Source organism: Canis lupus, chromosome 20 (genome assembly GCF_003254725.2).
Source record: "Canis lupus dingo isolate Sandy chromosome 20, ASM325472v2, whole genome shotgun sequence".
NCBI lineage: Eukaryota > Metazoa > Chordata > Mammalia > Carnivora > Canidae > Canis > Canis lupus.
In genome coordinates, this window is record NC_064262.1 from 51,506,205 (window position 1) to 51,531,523 (window position 25,319).

Genomic DNA, 25,319 nt, shown 5'->3' on the forward strand with positions numbered 1-25,319 from the left:
CTTGTACAACTTCCATTGCTCATATATATGAATTACTCTAAAAATGAACCCGCTGGCTATAGAATCTACATGCTAAAATTTGTTTTGTGTTTTATGTTTTTTGTATTTTATATTTTTGAGTAGTTAGGAAATTGTATCTCATTGTTTTGTGTTTTGCTGATTACTAATGAGAATGGGCATCTTTTTATAATATTGGCTATGTTTGAATTTCCCCCTGGGAATTACCTATATATGTTTTTGCTCATTTTTCTTTCTATCCTTGTCATTTCCCCATGATATTTAGGAGTGTGATTTTTATTTATTTATTTTTTATTTATTTATTTATTTTTTTTTTAGGAGTGTGATGTTTTATACCAATTTTTACTTTTGCTTGTAAATGTTCCTCCCTCTTTATGGTGTCTTGATGGCAGAGGTCCTGAATTTTACTCAAATTTATTAGTCTTTTCCTAGGTGTGAGTTTTTGTGTCTTGTTTAAGAAATCCTTCCCAAACAAATGATTATAAATGTGTTTGGCTTCAATGTCTTCATTTTTTTGAAGTTCAGTTTCACATTTAAATTTTTTTTTTCACATTTAAATTCTTGATTTATTTTTGTTTGTGACAGAACATGACAAATTTATTGATGTGGTTTTAAATTCCTCAATGCAACTAATCTTTAAGAAATGACCACTTGATTTTGGTGCAGTATCAGAGAAAATTATCCGCAATTATCTGAAGAGGCTGTAAAAATACTCTTTTCCATCTATGTGTTTTTGTGAAGCAGAATTTCTTCATATACTTCAATTAAAATAAGTCACAACAGATTGATTGTAGAAGCAGATATGAAAGTCCAACTGTTTATCTGTTAAGCAAAAATTAAAGTTATGCAAAAATGTCAAATAATGCCACTCCTTAAATTTTCTGGTTTGGAAAATATACTTATTTTTTCAAAATAAAAATGTTATTATGTTTATGTTTTTATGTTTATGTTATTATGTTTATGTAATCATTATTTTTAACAGATGAGTAAATAATAAATTTTTAAAAAATTCTGTTTTACCATTACTGCTGATGTTTAACACTGTTTAAAAAGATATGAGCACGGGACGCCTGAGTGACTCAGCGGTTGAGCGCCTCCTGCCTTTGGCCCAAGGCGTGATCCTGGAGTCCCAGGATTGAGTCCCACATTGGGCTCCCTGCATGGAGCCTGATTCTCTCTCTGCCTGTGTCTCTGCCTCTCTCTCTCTCTCTCTCTTTGTCTCTCATGAATAAATAAAATCTCTTAAAAAAAAGTCATGAGCAAAACTTTAAGATATTTTACAGAAATGAGAGAAACTTATTTCAGAAGAATAAAGAGATCAAGACAAGATTTTGTATGTCTAAGACTTAACTGAAACAATATTAAAGTTTGTAAAATTTCATTAGCAAAGTAGAATATATAAAAATATAAAATGGTTGTCTTTGGCTCAGGTCGTGATCCCAGGATCCTGGGATGCAGTCCTGCATTGGGCTCCCCACAGGGAGCCTGCTTCTTCCTCTGCCTGTGTCTCTGCCTCTGTGTGTCTCTCATGAATAAATCTTTAAAAAAATACAAAATGGTTTTTCTATTACCTGGTATAATCAGTTGGATATGTTAAAAATAACAAAGGATGGGGATCCCTGGGTGGCGCAGCGGTTTGGCGCCTGCCTTTGGCTCAGGGCGCGATCCTGGAGACCGGGGATCGAATCCCACGTCGGGCCCCCGGTGCATGGAGCCTGCTTCTCTCTCTGCCTGTGTCTCTGCCTCTCTCTCTCTCTCTCTGTGACTATCGTAAATAAATAAATAAATAAAATTAAAAAAAAAATAAAAATAACAAAGGAAAAGATTTCACATGTTGAGATATAAAATTAGACCTGAAATTAGATGAATGAAAAAACAATTTCTCAGGAATAGTCAGGGAAAACTCTATTAAAATAATACTGAGACATTATTTTCCTCCCATCAGGATGGCAGATATTTTTATTTAAAAAAATATTTTTAGGGCAGCCCTGGTGGCGCAGTGGTTTAGCGCCGCCTGCAGCCCAGGGTGTGATCCTGGCGACTGGGGATCAAATCCCACATCAGGCTCCTTGCATGAAGCCTGCTTCTCCCTCTGCCTTTGTCTCTGCATCTCTTTCTCTCTCTGTGTGTCTCTCATGAATAAATAAAATCTTCTAAAAATTTTTAAGTCAGCTCTACATTGAACATGAGATTTGAACTCACAACCTGAGCCAGCCAGGTGCCCCAGGATGGCAAATATTTTAAAAATTGAATGATAGGCACATATGTGGGAAAACTGATACTTTATTACACAAATAGGAGTGGGTATAAATGGTAATAACCACTTTGGAGATAATTAGATGTATTTTAAAAGTAAAACTCAGCAAACCTCGTGAGCTAGCACTTCCCCTCTTTATATCTATCTAGAAACACATATACCACAAGGACACCTAATCTGTCATCTATCATACATCAGTCATCTATAAACATATCTTTTGATCATCTATCCATCTATCATATTAATCAAGGTAACTCTAGCTGCTGAAGCAGATAAGCCCTGAAGTCTAGTAGTATTAAAGGTGGTGATATGTGGATGAATTATAACTATTTTTTTTGTGTTCTTTATATTTTGTCTTGTTTTTTTTTTAAGATTTTATTTATGAGAGACATAGAGAGGCAGAGACATAGAGGGAGAAGCAGACTCCCCACAAGGAGCCCGATGTGGGACTTGATCCCAGATCCCAGGATCATGCCCTGAGCCGAAGGCAGACACTCAACCGCTGAGCCACCCAAGCATCCCATATTCTTTATATTTTGAACATGGAATTGACAGGATTTTGTGGTAGGTTACAAGTGGGCTATGAGAAAAAGAAAAGAATGAAAGATAACTCCAAGGGTTTCAACTTGAGCGACTACAATAATGGAATTGTCATTTATTGAAATGGGGTTAAGCAGGAACAAGTGTTGGGGGAAATAATTTAGTTTTGGGTGTCTCAAAATTAAAATGACCATCACACACAGTAGACCATTTTGCTACTTAATATCTCTACCTTTGCCAAGGTTTGAATAGCATTCCAAGTTAGTCATGATTTTTAAAAAACCCTTTGTATTTTGAAATAATTTTAGACACAACAGTGTTGGTTTGCATCCTCCTTGGGAGCTTCCTAGGTGTCATCTGAAACCAGCTCCTGTACTCTAAAGGTAGGGATAGACAAAAAAGAGGCAAACTATTTCAGATTGGTAGATAGCAGTTTTAAAGATTTTACTTTTTTTTTTTTTTTTAAGATTTTATTTATTCATTAATTCGAGACACAAGCAGAGGGAGAAGCAGGCTCCATGCTGGGAGCCTGACACGGGACTCATCCCAGGTCTCCAGGATCAGGCCCTGGGCTGAAGGCGGCGCTAAACCGCTGAGCCACCCGGGCTACCCAGATTTTACTTTTTTTAAAGATGTTTTATTTCAAAGAGAGAGCACCAACTGGGGGTGGGGCAGTTGGGAAGAGGGAGGGACAAGCAGACTCCCCAGTGAGCAGGGAACCCAATGTGGGGCTTGATCTCCGGACCCAGAGATCATGACCTGAGCTGAAGGCATTTAACCATCTGAGCCAACAGGTGCCCAAGATTTTACTTTTTAAAAGTAATCTCTACACCCAGTGTGAGGCTTGAATTCACAACCCCTGAGATCAAAGAGTTAGGTGGCAGTTTTAAGGACCAAGGGAATTAAGAGGTTTGTTTTAGGCAGCCTCAAGACAAGTAGTTTTCAGTACCCACATGCTAAATCTTAAAAGTTTGTATAGAGGCCTTAACGTGTTCAGATGTGTATACCACCTAGGTAGTTTCAACACCACATTTCTATCTCAAGTCTATATCCTTGGGGCAGCTTCTGGAAATGGGGAAAGCAAGTGGAACATGCATTCCAAGGACAGGGGAGAAGGTGAGGAGCCACCAGCTGCCCAGGCCCAGCTCTTGGGTCAACCAGTGGTCACATCTTGATGACCTCACCTAACAGAAATTGCAAAATCAGTACACTCAGCTTCCCTTAGTGACATCTTACATAACCATGGTACAATGATAAAAACCAAGAAGTTGACATTGGCATAATATTAAACTATAGACCTTATTCACCAGTAGAATAACTTTTATTTGACAATTCTGTTAAATGATTCATTTAATTGAGGGTGTGTTACTGAAACCCACATTTGGCTGCTTGTTGCTGGAAAAGCCAATACTCAAGAGATGAGGGGTTTTTTTTTTTTTTTTAGATTTTATTTATTCATGAGAGAGAGAGGGAAGGAGAGAGAGAGAGAGAGAGAGGCAGAGACATAGGCAGAGGGAGAAGCAGGCTCCATGCAGGGAGCCCAATGTGGGACTTATCCGGGAACTCCAGGATCACGCCCTGGGCTGAAGGCAGGCGCTAAACCGCTGAGCCACCCAGGGATCCCAAGAGATGAGTTTTTATAGAAGAATATGAGCTTTATTCAAGAGGCTGGCCACCTGGGGAGGAGGTGAACTCTTGTCTAAAGGCCAACTCCAAGGTTTCTGCCTGGCCCAAAGGTTTTTAATGGAGTTTAGGAGAGTTAATCAGTAAAGGGAGTACAGTGGTTTCATAACATTTCTGAATTACGTGCAGACTCAATGGTGCCAGCTACAGAGGTTATCTCAGTGCTTGTACAAGGGGGTCTGGTTCTTTAGTGCTCAGGGATTGTGCAAGGGGGTCTGGTTTCTTGGTTCCCAGGGGTTGTGCAGGAGGGTCTGGTAACATGCAGAAATACTCTGTTCCTAAGAAAGAATGCATGATCTATAGGTATACAACGAAGGATTAATTAATCAATTATGTGGACTAAGGGTGCTTATTAAAGCTTAACAACTACTAAATTGGCCAGAGGGCCCCAGGCAGCTTCAGGTACAGGGCCAAAGTAATTTCCATTCAATACAAAACAAGGCAGGATTGCTCATATATTCCATGTTTATTCAATACTGCTTTCTAGATTCTGGTTTCTAGAAATAACCAGTATAAATAGTGGGGAAAAAAGAGATAAGATTATCTCTATCTTTAGTAATGGTTTTATGTATAGAAACACAAAATATTCTGTTTTAAAACTCAGTACTAACTTAATTTTCTCAGGTACACTCATCACAAGACAACACCCTCTCACACACACCCAACGCTCTCCCCACATAAGCTTCATGTAGAAATAAAAGTGGGAAAAACTTCCATTCTCAATAAGGAGAAGAGAGTTCAAAAAGTTAGAAATAAATATAACAAGAAATGGACAAAATACACATAAAGAAATCTTATAAGATGCAATGGAACAAGATAGAAATAATTACTGGATGAGAAGATTTATGTAAAGAAAGAAAAAACAGTCCTCTCAAGATTAACTTATAAATGTAAAATGATAACTAAATGATATCGAAATTTACATGAGGAATAAATGCCAGAGATCAGCCAAGAATTTAATGAAACAAACAAAAATGAAGAGAGACTTGTCTTCCCAATAGCAAAGAAAGGTGACTGTGGAACCAGACTAAGATTGAATCAAGGTGTATGTAAGCTTTCCGTTCATAAGTTTGTTTTTATATTGTAACATGAGAAGGAGAGTAGCACCATTTTATAGAATAGTTCTAGGGTAAATAATTTAATAGATGAAACATTAGTCATCCCTATTAACTGCTATAAACAGATATTAAAAATTACAAAACTATTGCAATCAAGATAATATATTAACTATCCATCTGGAGGTTACACTACATACCAAGACATATACTGTTATAAGGATTTCAAACTATAAGAAAATTAGGAAAATATTTTTATAGCCTAGAGTCTAGACCACCCCCTCCTTTTAAAAAAGATTTTATTTATTTATTCAAGAGAGACACATACAGAGAGCAGAGACATAGGCAGAGGGAGAAGCAGGAAGCCTGATGTGGGACCATGACCTGAGCCAAAGACAGATGCTCAACTAGAGCCACTCAGGTGTCTGGTAGTCTTCTACTTAACCACAATGTTATTATTCCATCTAGAAAAATAAAAAATAGTTCAATGATCCCATTTACTACACAGTCCAATATACTGAGTCCAATATATAGTCTCACAGAGCTGGTTATTTAAGGTTCAATCAAGGTTTACACACATTTGTTGTTTTTGTCTCCATATACTCTTTCCATCTAGAACAGTACTCCTGACTTTATTTTGAAGAATCTGTGTCAATTTCTTGTGGGATGTGGGATGTTTCACATTATGGATGTTTCCTTGTTTTCTCATAGTTTCTTTTAGCTTGTTTTTCAATTACCTGCATTTCCTGTAAATTAGAAGTCAGGTCTAGAGTGGTGGTTCTCAGTGGAAGTGGTTTTGTTCCTGTAGGACATTTAGCAATATCTGGAGATGTTTTTGGTTGTCATAACTGGGTGTGCTTCTGGCTTTTAGTAGAGGTCAGGGATATGGCTAAACATTCTCCAAAACACAGGAAGCTCCCTCCCACCCAAAGACTTGGCTGGCTCCATGTGTCAACAGCACTGAAGCTGAGAAACCATGGCCTAGAGCAGCCCCGTTTGTGACCAGGAAATGTTCTATATCTGCACTGTTCAATATAGTAGTCTCGAGCCACATGTGACTCTTCAGCACTTCAAATATGGCTAGTGTGACTAAGAAACTGAGTTTCCAATTTTGATTAAATAGTCACATGTGGCTCGTGGCTAGTTTATTGGACAGTATAGGTTTACAGGTTTAATTAGATTTAAAGATTTTATTTATTCATGAGAGACAGGAGACCTAGGCAGAGGGAGAAGCAGGATTCCAGTAGGGAGCCTGATATGGGACTCAATCCTGGGACTCCAGGATCACGCCCTAAGCCAAAGGCAGACACTCAACTGCGGAGCCACCCAAGCATCCCATTTAATTAGATTTAAAGTAAATATCTTTTCAAGATAGCATAAAAGGGGGGCACCTGGGTGGTTCAGTGGTTGAGCATTTGCCTTTGGCTCAAGATCATGATCTCAGGGTCCTGGGATTGAATCTTGCATCAGGCTCCCTGTGGGAAGCCTGCTCCCTCTGCCTATGTCTGCCTCTCTCTGTGTGTCTTTCATGAATGAATAAATAAAAATCTTAAACAAACAAACAAACAAAAAAGCAAAAAAGGAACAAAGGAACTACAAAACAGTCAGAAAACTATTAATAACATGGCATTACTAAGTCCTTACCAATTCATACTTTAAATGTAAATGATTAAATTCTTCAATTGAAAGGCAAAGAGTGGCTAAATGGATTTTTAAAAAGGCGCAACTGAATGCTGCCTACACAAAACTTACCTCAACTTTAAGGGCACACATAGGGTCAAAGTTAAAGAATGAACAAAGATATTCCATGCAAATGGAAACCAAAATTTTGTAGAGGTAGCTCTACTTGTATCGGAAAAAACATACTTTAAGTCAGTAACTGGGGGCAACTAGGTGGCTCAGTGGTTGATAATCTGCCTTTGATTCAGGTCATGATCCAGGGGTCCTAGAATTGAGTCCCCATCAGGCTCCCCACAGGGAGCCTGCTTCTCCTTCTGCCTGTGTCTCTAACTCTCTGTGTGTCTCTCATGAATAAATAAATAAAATATTTTTTTTAAAGATTTATTTATTTATTTATGAGAGACACAGAGAGAGAAAGAGAGAGAGAGAGAGGCAGAGACACAGGAGGAGGGAGAAGCAGGCTCCATGCCAGGAGCTCGACGCAGGACTCGATCCCGGGACCCCAGGACTGCACCCTGGGCCAAAGGCAGGCACTAAACTGCTGAGCCACCGAGGAATCCCCAATAAATAAAATCTTTTTTTTTTTAAATAAAATCTTAAAAAAAGTTCAGCAACTGTAACAAGAGACAAAAAATGTCATTATATAAAGACAAAGGGTCAATTCATCAAGAGAACTTAACAATTGTAACTAGCTATACACCTAACATTAGAGCACCTAAATATATTAAGCAAATACTAACAAATCTGAAAGGAGAAATAGGCAACAAAGTAATACCCTATTTTCTACAATGGATAGGTCATCCAGACATAAAGTCAATAAGCAAACATTGGACCTGAAATATACTTTAGACCAAATGGATCTACCAGACATATACAGAAAATTTCATCCAACAGCAACAGAATACACATTAAGCACATACAGGACATTCTCCAGGACAGATCATGTTAGGTCACAGAAAAAGTCTTAGCAAATTCAAGAGGACTTAAGTCATACCGAGTATATTTTCTGACCCCAATGGTACATAACTAGAAATTACCAGAAGGAAAGCTGGAAAATTCACAAATGTGTGGAAATTGGACAACACATTCCTGAATAACCAGTGAGTCAAGAAATAGTAAACAATAGGGAAACAAAGTAATCTTTTTATGTAATTAATATATGTTTATTGTAGAAAACAAAGACAAGCAAAAAGTGCTATTGCTGAGCCAAAGATATTCATAGTTTAGGATTTTTTTATTTGAATTGCCTCCAAAATGTAGCAATTTATATTGCAACTAGAAGTATAACCTAGTAATAACAAACCCTAGCATTACCATATATTAAAAATATCTTGAAACAAAAACAAGGGGGATCCCTGGGTGGCTCAGTGATTTAGTGCCTGCCTTTGGCCCAGGGCGCAATCCTGGAGTCCCGGGATCGAGTCCCACGTCGGGCTCTCTGCATGGAGCCTGCTTCTCCCTCCGCCTGTGTCTCTGCCTCTCTCTCTCTCTCTGCATCTCTATGAATAAATAAAATCTTAAAAAAAAGAAACAAAAACAAAAACACAGCCTACCAAAACTTATGGGATGAAGCAAATGCAGATATGAGGGAATTTTATATCAATAAATGCCTACATTGAGAAAAAAAAGACCTCAAATCAATAATTAACTTTATACTTCAAGGTACTATGTAAAGAACAAACTAATCCCAAAGTTAGCAGAAGGAAGGAGATAACAAAAATCAGAGTAGACATAAATGAAATAAAGAAGAGGAAGTCAGTGGAAAAGATCAATGAAACTAAGTTGTTTTTTTAAAAAAGATAAAACTGACAAATCTAGCTAGACTTACCAAGAAAAAGAGACAGGATTCAAATAAATAAAACTATAAATGAAAGAGGGGACATTACAAGTGACATCACAGAAATACAAAGGACTGGAAGAGATTAATATGAACAATTATATGCCAACAAATTGGACAACCTAGAAGAAACATTACAGCCTACCAAGACTGAATTGTGAAGAAATAGAAATTGTGAACAGACCAATAACAAATGAGCAGATTGAACCAAGAAGCAAACACCTCCCCAAAGAAAAGCACACGACCAAATGGTTTCACAGGTGAATTCTGCCAACAATTTAAAGAAGAATTAGGGGTGCCTGGCTGGCTCAATTGGTAGAGCATGCAACACTTGATCTCAGGGTTGTGAATTCAAGCCCCACAACCGGCCAACTTCACTTAAAAAAAAAAAAAAGAAAAGAAAAGAAAAGAACACCAGTCTTTCTCAAACTTCCAAAAAATTGAAGAGGGAGCACTTTCAAGTTCTTTTTATGAGGCCAGCATTTTCCCCAATACCAAAGTCAAACAAACAGAACACGGTAGCAAAAGTCAAAGTTTTAATCACATTGCAGGCAATGGTGTCTTCCAGGCCTCCTCTGCCACCTAGTGAATCCAGTAAGTATGCCAACAGCAGTTTAGTGGCCTTTCTTTTGCACTTGGGGCCAAACAATCCTGCTCAGTGTCCCAGATGTTTTAATCATGCTACTTTGAAGGTATGGTGAAGCCAGATGCAGACTGAGTAACAGAAAGAGTTTTAAACTTGTGTTATATTCACAGTTCCCTAGGGGAAAACACAGTAATTCAGGGCCACTTAGTGTACGTTTTGGGGTTGGTCCTAAGGCGGAGGAAGGGAATGGAACTCTGGGTGGTTTCTATGGGAAGGAAGTGAAGGTACTTCAGCCCCTCTGCCTAACCATGTACAATATCATATCATCTGTAAAAAGTGATAGTTTTACTTCTTTTGCAATTCTTATGTTTTTTTTTATTAGTTTCTCTTATCTAACTGTACTAATCAATGCTACCAGTACACACCCAAACACATGTATACACACACACAGCTATAGACCTAGGCAATCATCTATTTAAATTTATTTATTTATTTATTTATTTATTTATTTATTTATTTATTTAGAGCATGAGCAGAGAGAGGCAATGGAGAGGGAAAGAGAATTCAAGCAGAGTCCAGGTGGAGCATGGAGCCTAATGCAGGGGTTGATCCCACAATGCTGAGGTTCTGACCTGATCCAAAACCAAGAGCTGGACACAGCCAACTGAGCCACCCAGGGACCCTCCCATAGGCAATCATCTTAAGAAAATATTCATCAATTTCTATTTTTTGAGTGCTTTTATCAATAATGGATGTTGAATTTTGTCAAAGGTTTCGTCATCTATGGAGATAATCATATGACTTGTTTTCTTAAATATATTGATATGGTATATTATTTAATAGATTTCCTAATTACAAACCTTGAATATATATATATATATATATATTTTAGATTTTACTTATTTATTCATGAGAGACACAGAGAGAGAGAGAGAGAGAGAGGCAGAGACACGGGCAGAGGGAGAAGCAGGCTCCATGCAGAGAGCCTGACGTGGGACTCGATCCAGGGTCTCCAGGATCACGCCCTGAGCTGCAGGCGGCGCTATACTGCCGCGCCACAGAGGCTGCCCACAAACCTTGAATTTCTAGAGTAAATTTCACTTGCTCAAGATTATTATTTTCCTTTTTTTATTATTATTTTTTAATTTTTATTTATTTATGATAGAGAGAGAGAGAGAAAGAGAGAGAGAGGCAGAGACACAGGCAGAGGGAGAAGCAGGCTCCATGCACCGGGAGCCCGACGTGGGATTCGATCCCGGGTCTCCAGGATCGCGCCCTGGGCCAAAGGCAGGCGCTAAACCGCTGCGCCACCCAGGGATCCCAAGATTATTATTTTCCTAATGTGGTTTCATATTCTTTTAAAAATATTTATTTATTTATTTATTTATTTATTTATTTATTTATTTATTCATTTATTTGAGAGAGAGAGAGAGAGAGAGAGAGAGAGAGAGAGAGAGAAGGAGACAGAATCTTAAGCAGATTCCGAGCTGAGCCCAGAACCTGATGTGGGGCTTGATTCCATGACTCTGACATCACAACCTAAACCAAAACCAAGAATCAGATGCTTAACTGACTATACCATCCAGACACCCCTGTGGTTTTATATTCTTTTTGCTAATATTTAACATAACTCATTTGAATCAATATTCATTAGTATTCAAAGCCATTCATATGGCTTTGTAATATTCTATTTTTATATTCTACTAGATTTTATATGAATGTTATCTTGCTTCCTAAAAGGAATTGGGAAGTTTTTCTTCATTCTCATTGCTCTGAAAAAAACTTATGGAGTAATACAAATATCTGAACTTTGAAGGTAACTGAAAAAGCTGGGCTCACATTTATGGTCCAGTGATGCTTGGTGAGGGTGCCAAAACAATTCAGTAGGAAAGCAAATAGTCTTTACAACAAATGGTACTGGGACAACTGGATATCCATACACAAAATAATACAACTGGATATCTACCTCACACTATATTTGAAAATTACTCAAAATAGATCAAGGAACTAAATGTAAGAGCTGAAAGCATAAAATTTTTAGAAAAAACGTGATGGTAAATCTTTAGTGATCTTGGATTTGACAGTGGTTTCTTAAATTTCACACCAAAAGCATAAGCAACCAAAGGAAAAAAATGGACAGTTGGACAGTTTGAATTTCAATCAAAATTAAATTGTTTTGTACTTCAGAGGACACCAAAAAGAAGTGAAAAGACAATCTATTGAATAGGATAAAATACCTGGGAATTCTATGTCTGAAAAGGGGCTGACATCATGAATACATAAGGACCTCTTAGAGTCCAATAATAAAATGGTAAATAACACAATTTAAACATAGTCAAGGATTTCAATGTAAAATTCTCCCAATAAGACAAAAAAATAGCCAATAAACACATGCAAAGATACTCAATATCTACTAGTCATCAGGAAAATTAAAATGAAAACTAGCAATGAAATACTACTTGGCCGCCTCAACCAGGATGGCTATAATAGTTAAAAACAAAAAAGATATTAAGTTTTGGCAAGCATGAGGAGAAACTGAAATCCTCATAAGAGGCAGGTGAGATTGTAAAGTGGTGTAGCCACTTTGGAAAACAGCCAGATCCTCTAAAGCTTAAACACAGTGTTACAATATGACCCAGCAGCTCCAGTCCTAGGCATATATCTAAAAGAAATGAAAACATGTCCACATAAAAACTTGTACAACAGTATTTCATAGCATTGTTCACAATGGACAAAGAGTGAAAACAACCCACATGTCCACCTACTGATAGGAATATTATTCATCAATTAGAAATAATAGAATACTGGGGCACATGACTGGCTCAGTCAGGAGAGCATGCAACTCTTGATCTCAGAGTCACGAGTTTGAGCCCCACATTGTGTGTAGAGATTATTTTAAAAATTAAATACGCTTAAAAAAGAAGAAAATACTGTAAATGCTACACCATAGATTAACCTTGAAAAGTTTATGCTATGTAAAATAAATCAGTCACAGAAGAGCACATAGTATTTTTTAAAACTTATATGAAATTGTCAGTATAGGCAAATCTATAGAGACAATAGATTAGTAGCTGCTTAGGGTTGGGGATGGGATGGGGAACTAGGGGTAGTGAAAATGTTCTAAAACTGGTTGTGGTAATGGTTTCACAACTCTGAATATAATAATCACTGAATGTACACTTTAAATGGGTGAATTGTATGTGTAGTCTCAATAAATCTGTTACCACCCCCACTCAGCCAAATACCAATCCATCTGGGCTTGATGCTCTTTTGTAGTGTTAAGTTCTTATATAACCTTCTATGTTGGTTTGCAATGATATTCTATTTCTCTTTTTTTTAGTTTGATATTTATTTTTATTATCTCATTTTAAGGATAAAAACGTGTAGGAAGGGGCGCTTGGGTGGCTTAGTCTGTTAAACCTCTGCCTTTGGCTCAGACCATTATCCCAGGGTCCTGGGATCCAGTCTGAAGTTGGGCTCTCTGCCCGGCAGGGAGCCTGCTTCTCTCTCTGCCCCTCCCTTCTGCTCTGCTCTCTCTTATATCTCTCTCTTCAAACAAACAAATAAAATATATTTTTAAAAAATTTTAAAAAAGATTTTATTTATTTATTCTTTAGAGACACACACAGAGAGAGGCAGAGACACAGGCAGAGGGAGATGCAGGATACACACAGGAAGCTGGATGTGGGACTCGATCCCCTGTCTCCAGGATCACGCCCTGGACTGAAGGCAGGTGCTAAGCCGCTGAGCCACCCGGGCTGCCCCAAAATTTTAGTTTTTAAATATTTATTTATTTACTTATAGAGAGTGCAGAGTGGGGATGGAGAGAGGAACTGAAGGGGAGGGAGAGGGAAAGAATCTCAAGCAGACTCTGTTCTGAGCAAGGAGCCTGAAAGTGGATGGATCCCAGGACCCCCAGATGGTGACATGGACAAAAACAAAGAGTTGTTGTAGCCACCCAGGGATCCCCAAATAAATAATATCTTAAAAATGTTTAGGAATATGAATTTTCCTCTGATCACTATTCAAAAAATAGCCTACATTATTCATAATAGTCAAAAAAGTGAAAGTAACTCAGTGTCCATCAACTAACGAATAAATTATGACACACCCAGACAGTAGAATATTATTAAGAAAAAGATGAAGTACTCTAGTAACATGCTACAACATGGACGAACCTTGAAAACCTTATATAAGTCAAAGAAGTTAGACACAAAGGGCATATACTGTAATGTTTTGCTTACATGTAATGGGGGAATAGGCAAATCCCTAGAGACAAAAAGTAGATTAGTTGTTGCCTTGGGCTTCGGGTGAGGTGGGGATTGTACCTAAGAGGGTACCGGGTTTCCTTCTCATTATGAAAACGTACTAAAATTGACTGTGGTGATGCCAACACAGCTCTGTACTGTGACTACAACACAGTAGTACAGCTACTGCTAGTACTACACACCCACTGTACGGTACATTTTATTTATTTTTTATTTTTGTTTGGTTAATACTTTTAATTATATGATTATAATTATACAACTTTCACTATTCAATATTTTGTATAAAACCAGTACAATACACAAGATTTTCAAACTCGGCAATATGTATCAAACTACATAGATATGCAAAGTTTATAGGCCATTATGAAGCTTTATCTTAAAAATACCTTCAGGAAAATAAACATTCATTCAACCAGTTCTTTAGGGTTTATAAAATATGATTAGAAATATACATTTTAATAAAAAAATCAAGACAATGATCAAATACTGATTCATCAGTAACATTTTAAAACATTTAATAATCTTGTACGGTACATTTAAAATGGGTTGATTATGCGCTGTGAGAATTGTCTCAAGACTAAAGGTCTAAAAAGAGGGCTGAATGAGCTGAGAATTCATTTTAAGGACTAGCAGTATTATTATTTTTTAAATATTTTATTGATTTATTCGTGAGAGACACAGAGAGGGGGAGACAGGCAGAGGGAGAAGAGGCTCCATGCAGGGAGCCCGACGGGGGACTCGATCCCCGGTCTCCAGGATCACGCCCTGGGCCCAAGGCAGGCGCTAAACCGCTGAGCCCCCCCAGGGATCCCATGGTAGCATCTTTATAAAAATGCAAAGCGCTGAGCGAGGCTGAACCAACAAGGAGAAAGACTTGTAGAAAACCGTTTGATGAGCTCCCTTGACCCGGAACCTGGCGGCAAACCCCGCCCACCGCCTCCGTCACTCTTCCAACTCGGGCCCCCGCGCCCAGGGCCAGCGGCCTCCCCTGGCGTCCGGAAGAGGCGGTCGCCACCCTCAGCCCGACCCGGATGCTCCTGAGGCCCCCGCCCCTTATGCTGACCTCGCGGCGGAAACCGGAAGCGGAAGTGCTCGACGGATACCGTTTCACTTCCCGCTGCGCCCTGCGTGGGAGGGGGGGTTGTCCCCTCTGTCGGCCTCCGCTGGGCGCTCACCCCCGCGGGTTCGAACTTCCGTGGCTTGCTCGGACTCGGGGCGCGTCCTCGCCGTCGGCACACGACGCCCCAGCGGCTGCGGCCGCCCGGGTCCCTCCGAGAGCCTCTTGCGCCTTCGCCCGCGCGGCTGGGAGTCGGGGCCGTGGCGGGGCCCCCGGTGGACGCAGGGCCTTTCTCTCCGCCCGAGCCCCTCCTCAAAAGCTGCCAGAACAAACTGCTGCCCTTTCTCCAGAGGAGAAGCGTGGACGCAGTGGTGGAAACGGCCGCAGTGCCCTCTCCTCCCCGACCTGGAGATGGCGCGGCGTTCTGGTGAGCGCTGGACGGAAGTGCTCTGGCCGTGGGCGCCCGTTACTGAAGTTCGAGGACTTGTTCAGGTGTATCTTGTTGCCCATTGACCGTTTGTTAGCATTTTGCATGCCTGGTGTACCCCTTTCTATATCCCCCTCCATGTATATTTAAGTGTGTATGAGAAACCCTTCGAAAGTAAGATTAAAAAAACTTGCAGGCCTGATACTCGATCTTTAGTATTTGGTTTATTGTCTCACATGTAACAACAAAGGAATTATGTAATAACGCCTACAAATGAATACCCAAAGTGAAAAATGAACCAGAAATTTGGATAGGCTCTTCAAAAAAAAAAAAAAAGACAAATGGACAATAAATATATGAAAAGATGCTTCATATCATTAGCAACCACAAATAGAAACCACAGAGATTTGTAAATAGAAACCACAATGTGGTGCTACCGCACACGCTGAGTGACCTAAAGTAATACTAAAAAGAGTGGCAGTGCCAAGTGTTGGTTGACATGTGCATACACTGCTAGTGGAAACACTTTTTTTAAAAAGTATCAGTTAAATACGATCTGTTCATCCTATGCACGCACATGTCCACCAACTGAATATAAACGCTATTTGTAACATGATTTGAAATATCCCTAAATTGGAAATAACCCAAAGTGGATTAAGGGGCGAATGGATGAATGGTAGCATATATTTTTTGTGGCATAGTCTTTATTAGCAAAAGGAAGGAGCACAGATGCAACTTGGATGAATGTCACAAACACAATGTCAAGTGAAAGAAGCCAGACACAAAAGAACGCATGCTGTTTGATATTCTTTCTTTAAAATTAAAAAGTACGCATAATGCTCTAGAGTGTTAAATGTCAGGATAGTGGTTGCAGTTGGGAGGCATGGAGTTAGTGATTTGGAAAAGAGACAAGATGTCTAAGATGCTGAATTTGGAAATATTCTATTTCTCAACCTGAATGATGATTTATGGGGCTGTTCATTTCTTTTCTTTAAGATTTTATTCATTCGTGAGAGATGCAGAGACACAGGCAGAGGGAGAAGCAGGCTCCCTGTGGGGAGCCTGATGCGGGACTCCATCCCAAGGACCCCAGCATCATGACTGGAGCCGAAGGCCGACTCTCAACCACTGAGCCACCCAGGTGCCCAGTGCTGTTCATTTCTTAATACTTCATTGAGATTTTTATTCAGTGATTGCCTTCCTTAGTTGTATGTATGCTTGTAATTCAAGAAAAGAAGTTCAAGAAATGAAACTCTGCTACTTCATGAGGTTGAGCAAGAATTAATAGAAGTAGAAGGAAATGTACTGAAAGGATGACTAAAAATAAAAACCAATACTTCTTGGAAGAAAGTAGAATTGATCAGTAGTAAGAAAGGGTGAAAAGACGCACAATATATTTGTATACTAGTTTTTGTAGTTAACTGTGAGATAATATAGAAAGCCTTCAGTTTTAACATAAAAAAACCTGACATTCAGGTGCTGTTGGAGTAGCTAACATGAGAAATGTTTTTTGAGTTTTTCTAAAATTATGATACTCAAATTTGGATATCTTTGGGTCAAAATTTGGACACTTTTTTTTTTTTTTTTAAGATTTTAAAATCATGAGAGACACAGGCAGATGGAGAAGCAGGCTCCATGCAGGGAGCCTGACATGGGACTCAATCCCGGGTCTCCAGGATCATGCTCTGGGCTGAATGCAGTGCTAAACTGCTGAGCCACCTGGGCTGGCCCTGGACACTTACTTTTTTTTTTTTTTAAGATTTTATTTATTTATTCTTTTTTTTTTTTTTTAAAGATTTTTATTTATTTATTCATAGAGACACAGAGAGAGAATGAGAGGCAGAGACACAGGCAGGGAGAGAAGCAGGCTCCATGCAGGGAGCCTGATGTGGGACTCGATCCAGGGTCTCCAGGATCATGCCCCGGGCTGCAGGCGGCACTAAACTGCTGCACCACCAGGGCTGCCCTATTTATTTATTCTTGAGAGACACAGAGAGAGAGGCAGGCAGAGACATAGAGGGAGAAGCAGGCTCCATGCAGGGAGCCCAATGTGAGACTCGATCCCAGGACTGTGGGATCACACCCTGAGCTGAAGGCAGATGCTCAACCGCTGAGCCACCCAGGTGTCCCAGACACTTACTTTTTAAGTGAGTTATCACTTATCACAGTCCTCTGAAGTGATTATTTCTCTATTCTGTCTTTATCCTATCTTTAACCAGTCTTATCTTTATATTGTGAATATATTTGTGTATGTGTGGTATTCATTATACTTTAATGGGATTGATTCTTTTTACCGCTCATCACCAACTGATAATTAATTTACCTGTTTCTTACCTGCATTGTCCAGTTGAACTGTGAGATCCCTAAGAACTGTTCCCTCTTCATTGCTGAGTACCTGGCCTGGCAAGAGGAAGGCCCTTACTAATATTTGCTAACTGAATGAAGGAATGAGACAAAGGGAGGCAAAAGTTCCAAATGCAACTAAGCTCCAGCAGGTGGTACTCAGGGGGACTTCTTACTTCATAAAACCTTTTGTATTTCTTGTCTCCATTATGCCTAGCAGAGGATGTGGACTGAATTCTGGTCATCTCAGGAATAAGAGCTACTACAAGAGATAAGGTTCTTGCCATACCAACATGTGTCTGCCTGGCTTTCTTTTCCTAACTAGTGATTTGAGCCATTTTTTAATCCTGTGTGAACCTCCATTTTCTCAATTATTAAATGTCAGTTATTAATACCCAATTTGGAGGGATGTTAGGACAACTAAAGGAGTTCATATACTCCTAACAGTGTAGGAGTGTAGTAACACTACACTAACAGTAGTAGTGTAGAACTACTAACAGTGCTCAGTAAACAGAGGTTGGTATTAATATTTGCATGCTAGGATAGTAGACAGTTTTTAAAATGACTGTCATGTGTTTCATCTGCACAGAGATGGCTAAAGAGTGATGTCTGATGACTGAGGAAAAAATGTCTGTTGCTTAATAATGGATATTGTGAACCAGTTACCCAGACAGTCCAGTACTCAAAGAGAAATTGAGATCAACCTCTTAATTTAAACTCAAAAGCTTCTCTGGTCTTCTGAGCAAGAACTGGAATATTCTGGAAACTTTTACTATCAAACTCACAGGATGGCAGCCCTTGATGTGAATCAGGTGTGTGGTAAGTCCTTGTTGATGTTTCTTTTTGCATAGTTCCTTCACAAATGGCAGATCCAGTGCTTAGGGGCTGAGTGACCATGCAGTGGGCCATATAAGAACAACAGAAATGAGCAGAGCATGTGTAAATCCGGTTCCTGGGATTTGGGATACAAGAAGTTGTGTGTGCTTTTTGAGGGGGTAACATGTTCGTGAATTCTGTTGTGTCAAACAGCTCTGCCTCTCTCTACTGTAATTTGTGTAACTCTGAGATGGAATATATAACCAGGTCCTCATGGGTAGCAAGATCCAGAAAACAATTTTCTTGCTCCAGGTAACTCAGAGCACTTTATCAGTTTATGAAATTAGTGTGTGATATGTTCTGTGCATAGTGTGGGATAGCTTATAACATGTGATTATTGGAATTGGATTGGCTTCAGAGTTCATGGTTTTCTTCTCTCTGAGGTCATCTTTCTTGGGACCCTTTCTGTCTTCATGAGGGAAAAATTGAGGCAAGGATGGTGGCTGGATTACTTAAGGATTCTTCTCAGGTAAGTGGAAAGTTGACCTTCAAATGTCAGGCTTATTTGTCGGGTAGCCATATCTCCTTGTAATGTCCCCAGGCTTCTGAAAGCAATTAATGGCCCTGCTTAAGGAATGAGTCCCAAGTCAATTTCTCCAGGACTCATGCCATCTCAGAATATATAGAGATTACACTGGAAATGATTTTTTTAAAGGTTTATTTATTTATGATAGACATAGAGAGAGAGGGAGAGAGAGAGAGAGAGGCAGAGACACAGGAGGAGGGAGAAGCAGGCTCCATGCCGGGAGCCCGACGCGGGACTCGATTCTGAGACTCCCAGGATCGCACCCTGGGCCAAAGGCAGGCGCCAAACCGCTGAGCCACCCAGGGATCCCCGGAAATGATTCTTTTATCTCAATATTCATTCTTTCTGATCTTTAGTCATGTTTTGTTGGCTTATCATTTTGCTGAGCGTTATGATAGATATTGAGAAATGATATGAAAGTGTCTAATCTCCTGGAATGTGTGTGTTACCATGGAAATAATTCACCTGTTAGTAGACTTTAGTGTTGTGTTCAGTGCTAACTGCAGCCAATAAATAGAGGAGGAATAAAGCAAGAAGAACCCACAGTAAGGTTGTGGTAACAGAAGTTTAGTCATGTGTCAGTAATGCTGGTAAGTCCATGTGAGTGCCTATAAGCACCAGGCAGCATCTGTAGCTAGAAAGAAGAGGTCTGGGTCCAGGGGTACTGTAGGCTTCTAGTCTACCTTCCTTAGTCCCTCATACATCTTCCTGAGAACCTCAAAGAAGATGGTAGTTAGCTGAAGCCACCATGTATTTGATTATTTAGCACTTAGTGACCTTCGAGGATGTGGCTGTGGACTTTACCCAGGAGGAGTGGACTTTGTTGGATCAAGCACAGAGAGATCTCTACAGAGATGTGATGTTGGAGAACTACCAGAATCTCATTACTCTAGGTAGGGCTGGCATAATTTTTTCACTGAGCCCTTTATGAAATGAATGTTTCTTAAGTATCTCTATTGTCAAATGAGAATACTGTGGCAAACAAGATGAACGATCCCTGGCCTCAGGTGCCTTACCATCTAGAAGGTTCCCTGTGAAAATGAAGATCTGTCTAAATAAATGACTTTATTCCTTTTAGGGACTGAAAACCTAAGACAGACTTTCTTTCTTTTTAAAGATTTTATTTATTTAGTTGGGAGAGAGAGGGCACATGCGTGTGTGTGCACATGCAAGAGAGAACATGAGCTGGGGTGGGGGGTGCAGATGGAGAGGGAGAGCAGACTCCTACTGAGCAGGGAGCCCACTGTGGGGCTCAGTCCCTGGACTCCAGGATCATGACCTGAGCCAAAAGCAGACACTTAACTAACTGAGCCACCCAAGTACCCCAAACCTTAAGACTTTAAATGTATAAGAGGCTGGACATGATTTTCAGGTGTTAGAGCTCTCTAGTCATTTGAGGGCACAGAGAAAGAATATACTTACATTTTTGTTCCTTTTAGAATAGTCTTATTGCATTGATTTAAAATTTTGTGTGATTATTTTTCTGTTTGTGGAGTGAAACTTAAGTGTCTAAAGAAACTCTGAAGCTAAAGTGTTGGTTCCTACCCAAAGACTGCATTTTGTGTCGTGCAAGGTCCTCTTTATATATTTTTCCTATAAGCAGGATATGAATCATGCCAACCTGGTCTCAACTCTACAATGGAAGTAGCAGAAGAGCTGAGGGCAGGAGGGAGAGGAGTTCTGCAGGGTAAGTTCATGAATAAAGTTTTGCGACGAGCGATGCTAGTCTGGGAAAGGTGCAGTACATTTGGAAATGCCACTTGGCAAACTTTCAAAGAAATACTCTTTTTTTCTGAGAAGCCTGAAGCCATTTGGTTTCTGAGTTTGCTGAGGAACCTTCAGCTCCTTATATCTTTAAATTTCCATTGATCTCAACTTTTTCCTGTTCTCCCAGAAAGATCTGTCTGACTCAATTGAAAATTTCATTACTTGCAGACAGCTTATTTTACAGTACTTTCTATCTTGTTTTCCTGATTCTATCAGTGTTTTTTGTGTACTATCAGCCTTAAGTTTCCAGAATATTAAGCTTTGTAGATTGCCTAAAATTTTGACACCATACCCTTATCATTGCCAGACTACTAACACAGCCATACTCTGTGTAGTGCAACTTCCCTTTTGTTTCAACCTTTTTATCGTGTTTCAGCATATTCAGACATGTATGTGCCATTATGCTTTTTTTTTTTGAGATAAAGTACACAAGAATTAATCATTTTAGGGAGTATGATTTATTGGTATTGAGTACATTCACAGTGTTGTGCAACCATTATCTCCTTTTAGTTCCAAAATATTTTCATCACTTGAAAAGGAAACCCTGTAAGCACTAAGCAGTCAGCCTCCATTCAGCCTTCCCCCTACTCCCTGCAACCACTAATCTACTTTCTGATTTACAAGTTTGCCTATTCTGTAGATATCAAATAGAATCATACAGAGTTCAATTTCATAACTGTTAACTTACCTAGAAGTAGAATTGTGGGGGCATATGGTCATTTTATGTTTAACTTGTTAAGGATTACCAAACTATTTTACGCAGAGCCTATACTATATTCCTTCCAGCAGTGTAGCAGTTACTCCTTGCCATCAGTTCTTCCTTCCTTTCTTCCTCCCTCTTGCCTTCTCTCCTTTCCTTTTTTTTTTTTTTTGATAGTAACCATCCTAATAGGTATGAAGTGGTATCTTATTGTGATTTTGATGTGCATTTCCTTAAAAGAAATGATGTTGGACACTTTTTGTGTACTTATGGACCATTTCTGTGTCTTTGGAGAAACACCAATTCAAGTTCTGTGTCCATGTTGAACCTTGGGTTGTTTGTTTTGTTGTTGTTGAAGCATATGAATTCTTTCTGTACCCTAATAGTGGACCTGTATCGCATGGATGATTTGCAAATATTTTCTTCCATTTTTGGGGTTATCCTTTTGCTTTTTTGATAGTGTTCTTTGATTTACATTTTTTTTAAAAGACTTTATTTATTCATGAGAGACACAGAGAGAGGCAGAGACAGAGGCAGTGGAAGATGCAGGCTCCTTGAAAAGAGCCTGATGTGGGACTCGATCCTGGGACTCCAGGATCATGCCCTAAGCCAAAGGCAGACACTCAACCACTGAGTCACCCAGGCGTCCCTGATACACATTTTTAATTGCAGTGGGGTCCCATTTATCTTTGTTTTCTTTGGTGCTTTTGATGTCATATCTAAGAATAAGATAAAAAGATTGGACATTGTCAAATCCCAGGTTCTGAAGATTTACCCCCTTGTTTTCTTCTAAGAGTTTATACATTTAGCCTTTACATTAGGTTTTTGACCTGCTTTGAGTGAATTTGTATATATGGTGTGAGGTAGGGGTCCAGTTTGATTCTTCTGCATAAAGATATCCAGTTATCCTAGCACTGTGTGTTGAAGAGACTGTTCTTTCCCCATTGAATGGTCCTGGCACACCTGTCAAGAATATATTGATTCTAGATGTATGGGTTTTTTATTCTGGATTCTGTTCTGTATATGTCTATTCTTTTTCCAGTACCACTCATTCTTGATACTGTACTTTTCAGCTCCAGAATTTTATTTGGTTCTTTTTTGTAATTTCTGTCTCTTATTGACAATCTCTTTAGTGAGGCATAATTCTTCTAGTTTCCTTTAGGTCTTTGTTCATGGTTTCTGTTAGCAACTTGGGTGTGTTGAAACAAATTGATTCAAAGTTATTAGTAAGTCCAATGCCTTGGCTTTCAGGAATAATTTGTATTTTTTTTTTATTGTTCCTTTGCATACCTCATATGTTTTAGTTGGAAATGTAAATTTTAGATATCATAATGTGGCAATTAAAAAATCTGATTCACTTCTCCCTGAGTTTGATGCTGTTGCTGCTTGTTTTGTATTGTTGGTGTTTGTTTTGTCTTTTAAATTATTTTTGTAGGGAAGTCTCGGTGCCAGCAGTTTGGTGCCGCCTTCAGCCCTGGGGTGTGATCCTGGAGACCCGGGATTGAGTCCCACGTCAGGCTCCCTGCATGGAGCCTGCTTCTTTCCCTCTCCCTCTGCCTGTGTCTCTGCCTCTCTCTCTGTGTCTGTCATGAATAAATAAATAAAATCTTTAAAAATAAATAAATAATTGTTGTGTGTTCTGCATTCTTTTTTAGTGCAGTCCCTGAAATTTGTTCTGTTAATTTAGTGGTCACCTTAGAGGGACAGAAATTCCTTACATACCTGGAGCCAAGAAAAGAAAACTAAAGGTATTCTTTTAGTTTTTGTTAATTGGCTGTGTGTTGAGCCACTCCTTCAGTGTTTAGCTAGGCCACTTACAGCTCTTCTTTAGCCTTCCATTCCTGTTGGAGTGGATGCTGAAGGTCAGCCAGAAGTGAAAGCTTTGGGTCCTCTCCAGCCTTTCTGAGCATGCATCTAGCCTTGGGCATGCTTGTGGACTTCTTGAGGTTTTATTATTATTATTATTTTAAAGATTGTATTTATCTATTCATGAGAGACAGAGAGAGGCAGAGACATAAATAGGCAGAGGGAGAAGCAGGTCTCGATCCCAGGATCCTGGGTTCACGACCTGAGCCAAAGGCAGATGTTCAACCACTGAGCCACCCAGTTGCCCCAACATTTGAGGTTTTAAAAGCCCTATTTATGCACATATCAACCTTCCCAGTCTGTTCCTTCTAAGGCTTTTCAGGGTGTCTTTTGTTTGTCTCAGATACTTGCCTTTTCCTTGGACTGTGGTAAGCAATACTTTACCTTCAGACTTTTCTTTTCTTTTCTTTTTTCTTTTCTTTCTTTTCTTTTCTTTTCTTTTCTTTTCTTTTCTTTTCTTTTCTTTTCTTTTCTTTTCTTTTCTTTCTTTCTTTCTTTCTTTCTCTTTTTCTTTTTCTTTCTTTTTTTTAAGATTTTGTTTATTTGAGAGAGAGAGAGAGACTGAGAGAGAGCACACAAGCGGTGGGGAGGGCAGAAGGAGAAGCAGACTCCCTGTTGAGCAGGGAGTCCAATGCTGGGCCTGATCTCAGGACCCCAAGATCATGACCTGAGCTGAAGGTGAACACTTAATGGACTGAGCCACTCAGGTGCCTTGCCTTTAGACACTTTCATCAGTAGTTGTCTGAGATGCTGTCTTGTTGGGAACTCTCTGAGTTGGCTGATACAAAGCACATTCCTTGAAGCTGCAGACAGATGGAAACACACGGTGGCAATTCTTTGAGAACAAAGTCCATAGTGCTCTTTTTAGTATTTGTAACTTACTCAAAGATACCGCTTGTCTAAACGGCTGCAGCTGATCTGAAGAGTGGGGATGGTAGGTGAGTAATTAAAATGCCTCAGCACTCTCTTGGTGAACTAAAGCTGCTTCTTTCTTCTGTTAAGTGTTCCCTTGGTGGTTGTACATTTTTGACTAGATTCTAAAGTTCTGTAATAGTTGATTTTGATAGTTTTTGTGAGCTTCTTGTTTTCCGGTGGGAAAGAGTCCTGGAGTTCCCTACTCCATCATATTTTGTGGTGTCATTCTCTATGCTTTTAAACAACTTTTTCCCAGGATTTTTCTCCCAAACTAAATTTTCCACTTTTTTTCAGAATTGGAATTGCAACTCAAAACCAAAGGTTCCATACCACTTCAGGATATTTCTTTGGAAAAAACATCAGATGAAATACAATTGGTAAGATCTCCAAAAGTAATTCCTTTCTTCCACATCAGGACCAGAAGCACAAAATCCATGCGAATTATATAAAATAAATGCCATTTACCCAAAGAAAGCAGAATCTGTGAAGAGATTCTTTGAATATCAAGAATTTGAGAAGCACTCTAAACCTACTTCAGGGATCCCTGGGTGGCGCAGCGGTTTGGCGCCTGCCTTTGGCCCAGGGCGCGATCCTGGAGACCCGGGATCGAATCCCACATCGGGCTCTCGGTGCATGGAGCCTGCTTCTCCCTCTGCCTGTGTCTCTGCCTCTCTCTCTCTCTCTCTGTGTGACTATCATAAATAAATAAAAATTAAAAAAAAAAAAATAAACCTACTTCAAACCTGTTTCTCCTCAGAGATCCATATAAATATAACTCAGATGTCCAGTTTTTTTATGCACTGGGAATTTAGTCAGAATAATACAAGTTTTAAATGATTCAGTATGAATAATTACTAGAGGATACTCTGTGAAAGTAGAATATGATTCAGGGTCTTAGCCTCAGAGTCTGTTTATTCT

The 25,319-nt window shown here is 39.4% G+C and overlaps 1 protein-coding gene across 10 annotated transcripts in view; it reads left to right on the forward strand.

The window, feature by feature from the left end:
• Positions 1 to 15,270: 15,270 nt before the first annotated feature.
• The window catches only part of ZNF846 (zinc finger protein 846), a 12,448-nt gene continuing 2,399 nt past the window's right edge, over positions 15,271 to 25,319 (forward strand). For 2 of the 10 annotated variants that reach the window (XM_035702775.2, XM_049097564.1), the window contains exons 1-7: positions 15,271 to 15,408; positions 16,405 to 16,549; positions 18,341 to 18,570; positions 19,011 to 19,096; positions 19,920 to 20,046; positions 20,754 to 20,840; positions 24,696 to 24,778. In XM_035702775.2, the coding sequence (XP_035558668.1) occupies positions 18,540 to 18,570; positions 19,011 to 19,096; positions 19,920 to 20,046; positions 20,754 to 20,840; positions 24,696 to 24,778 (414 nt within the window). In that variant the 5' untranslated portion in view covers positions 15,271 to 15,408; positions 16,405 to 16,549; positions 18,341 to 18,539. Of the gene's footprint in view, positions 15,474 to 16,404; positions 16,550 to 18,340; positions 18,571 to 18,985; positions 19,097 to 19,919; positions 20,047 to 20,753; positions 20,841 to 24,695; positions 24,779 to 25,319 lie in introns of those variants that run through there. The other 8 variants (XM_035702777.2, XM_049097565.1, XM_025457440.3 and 5 more) reach the window with 7 other exon arrangements.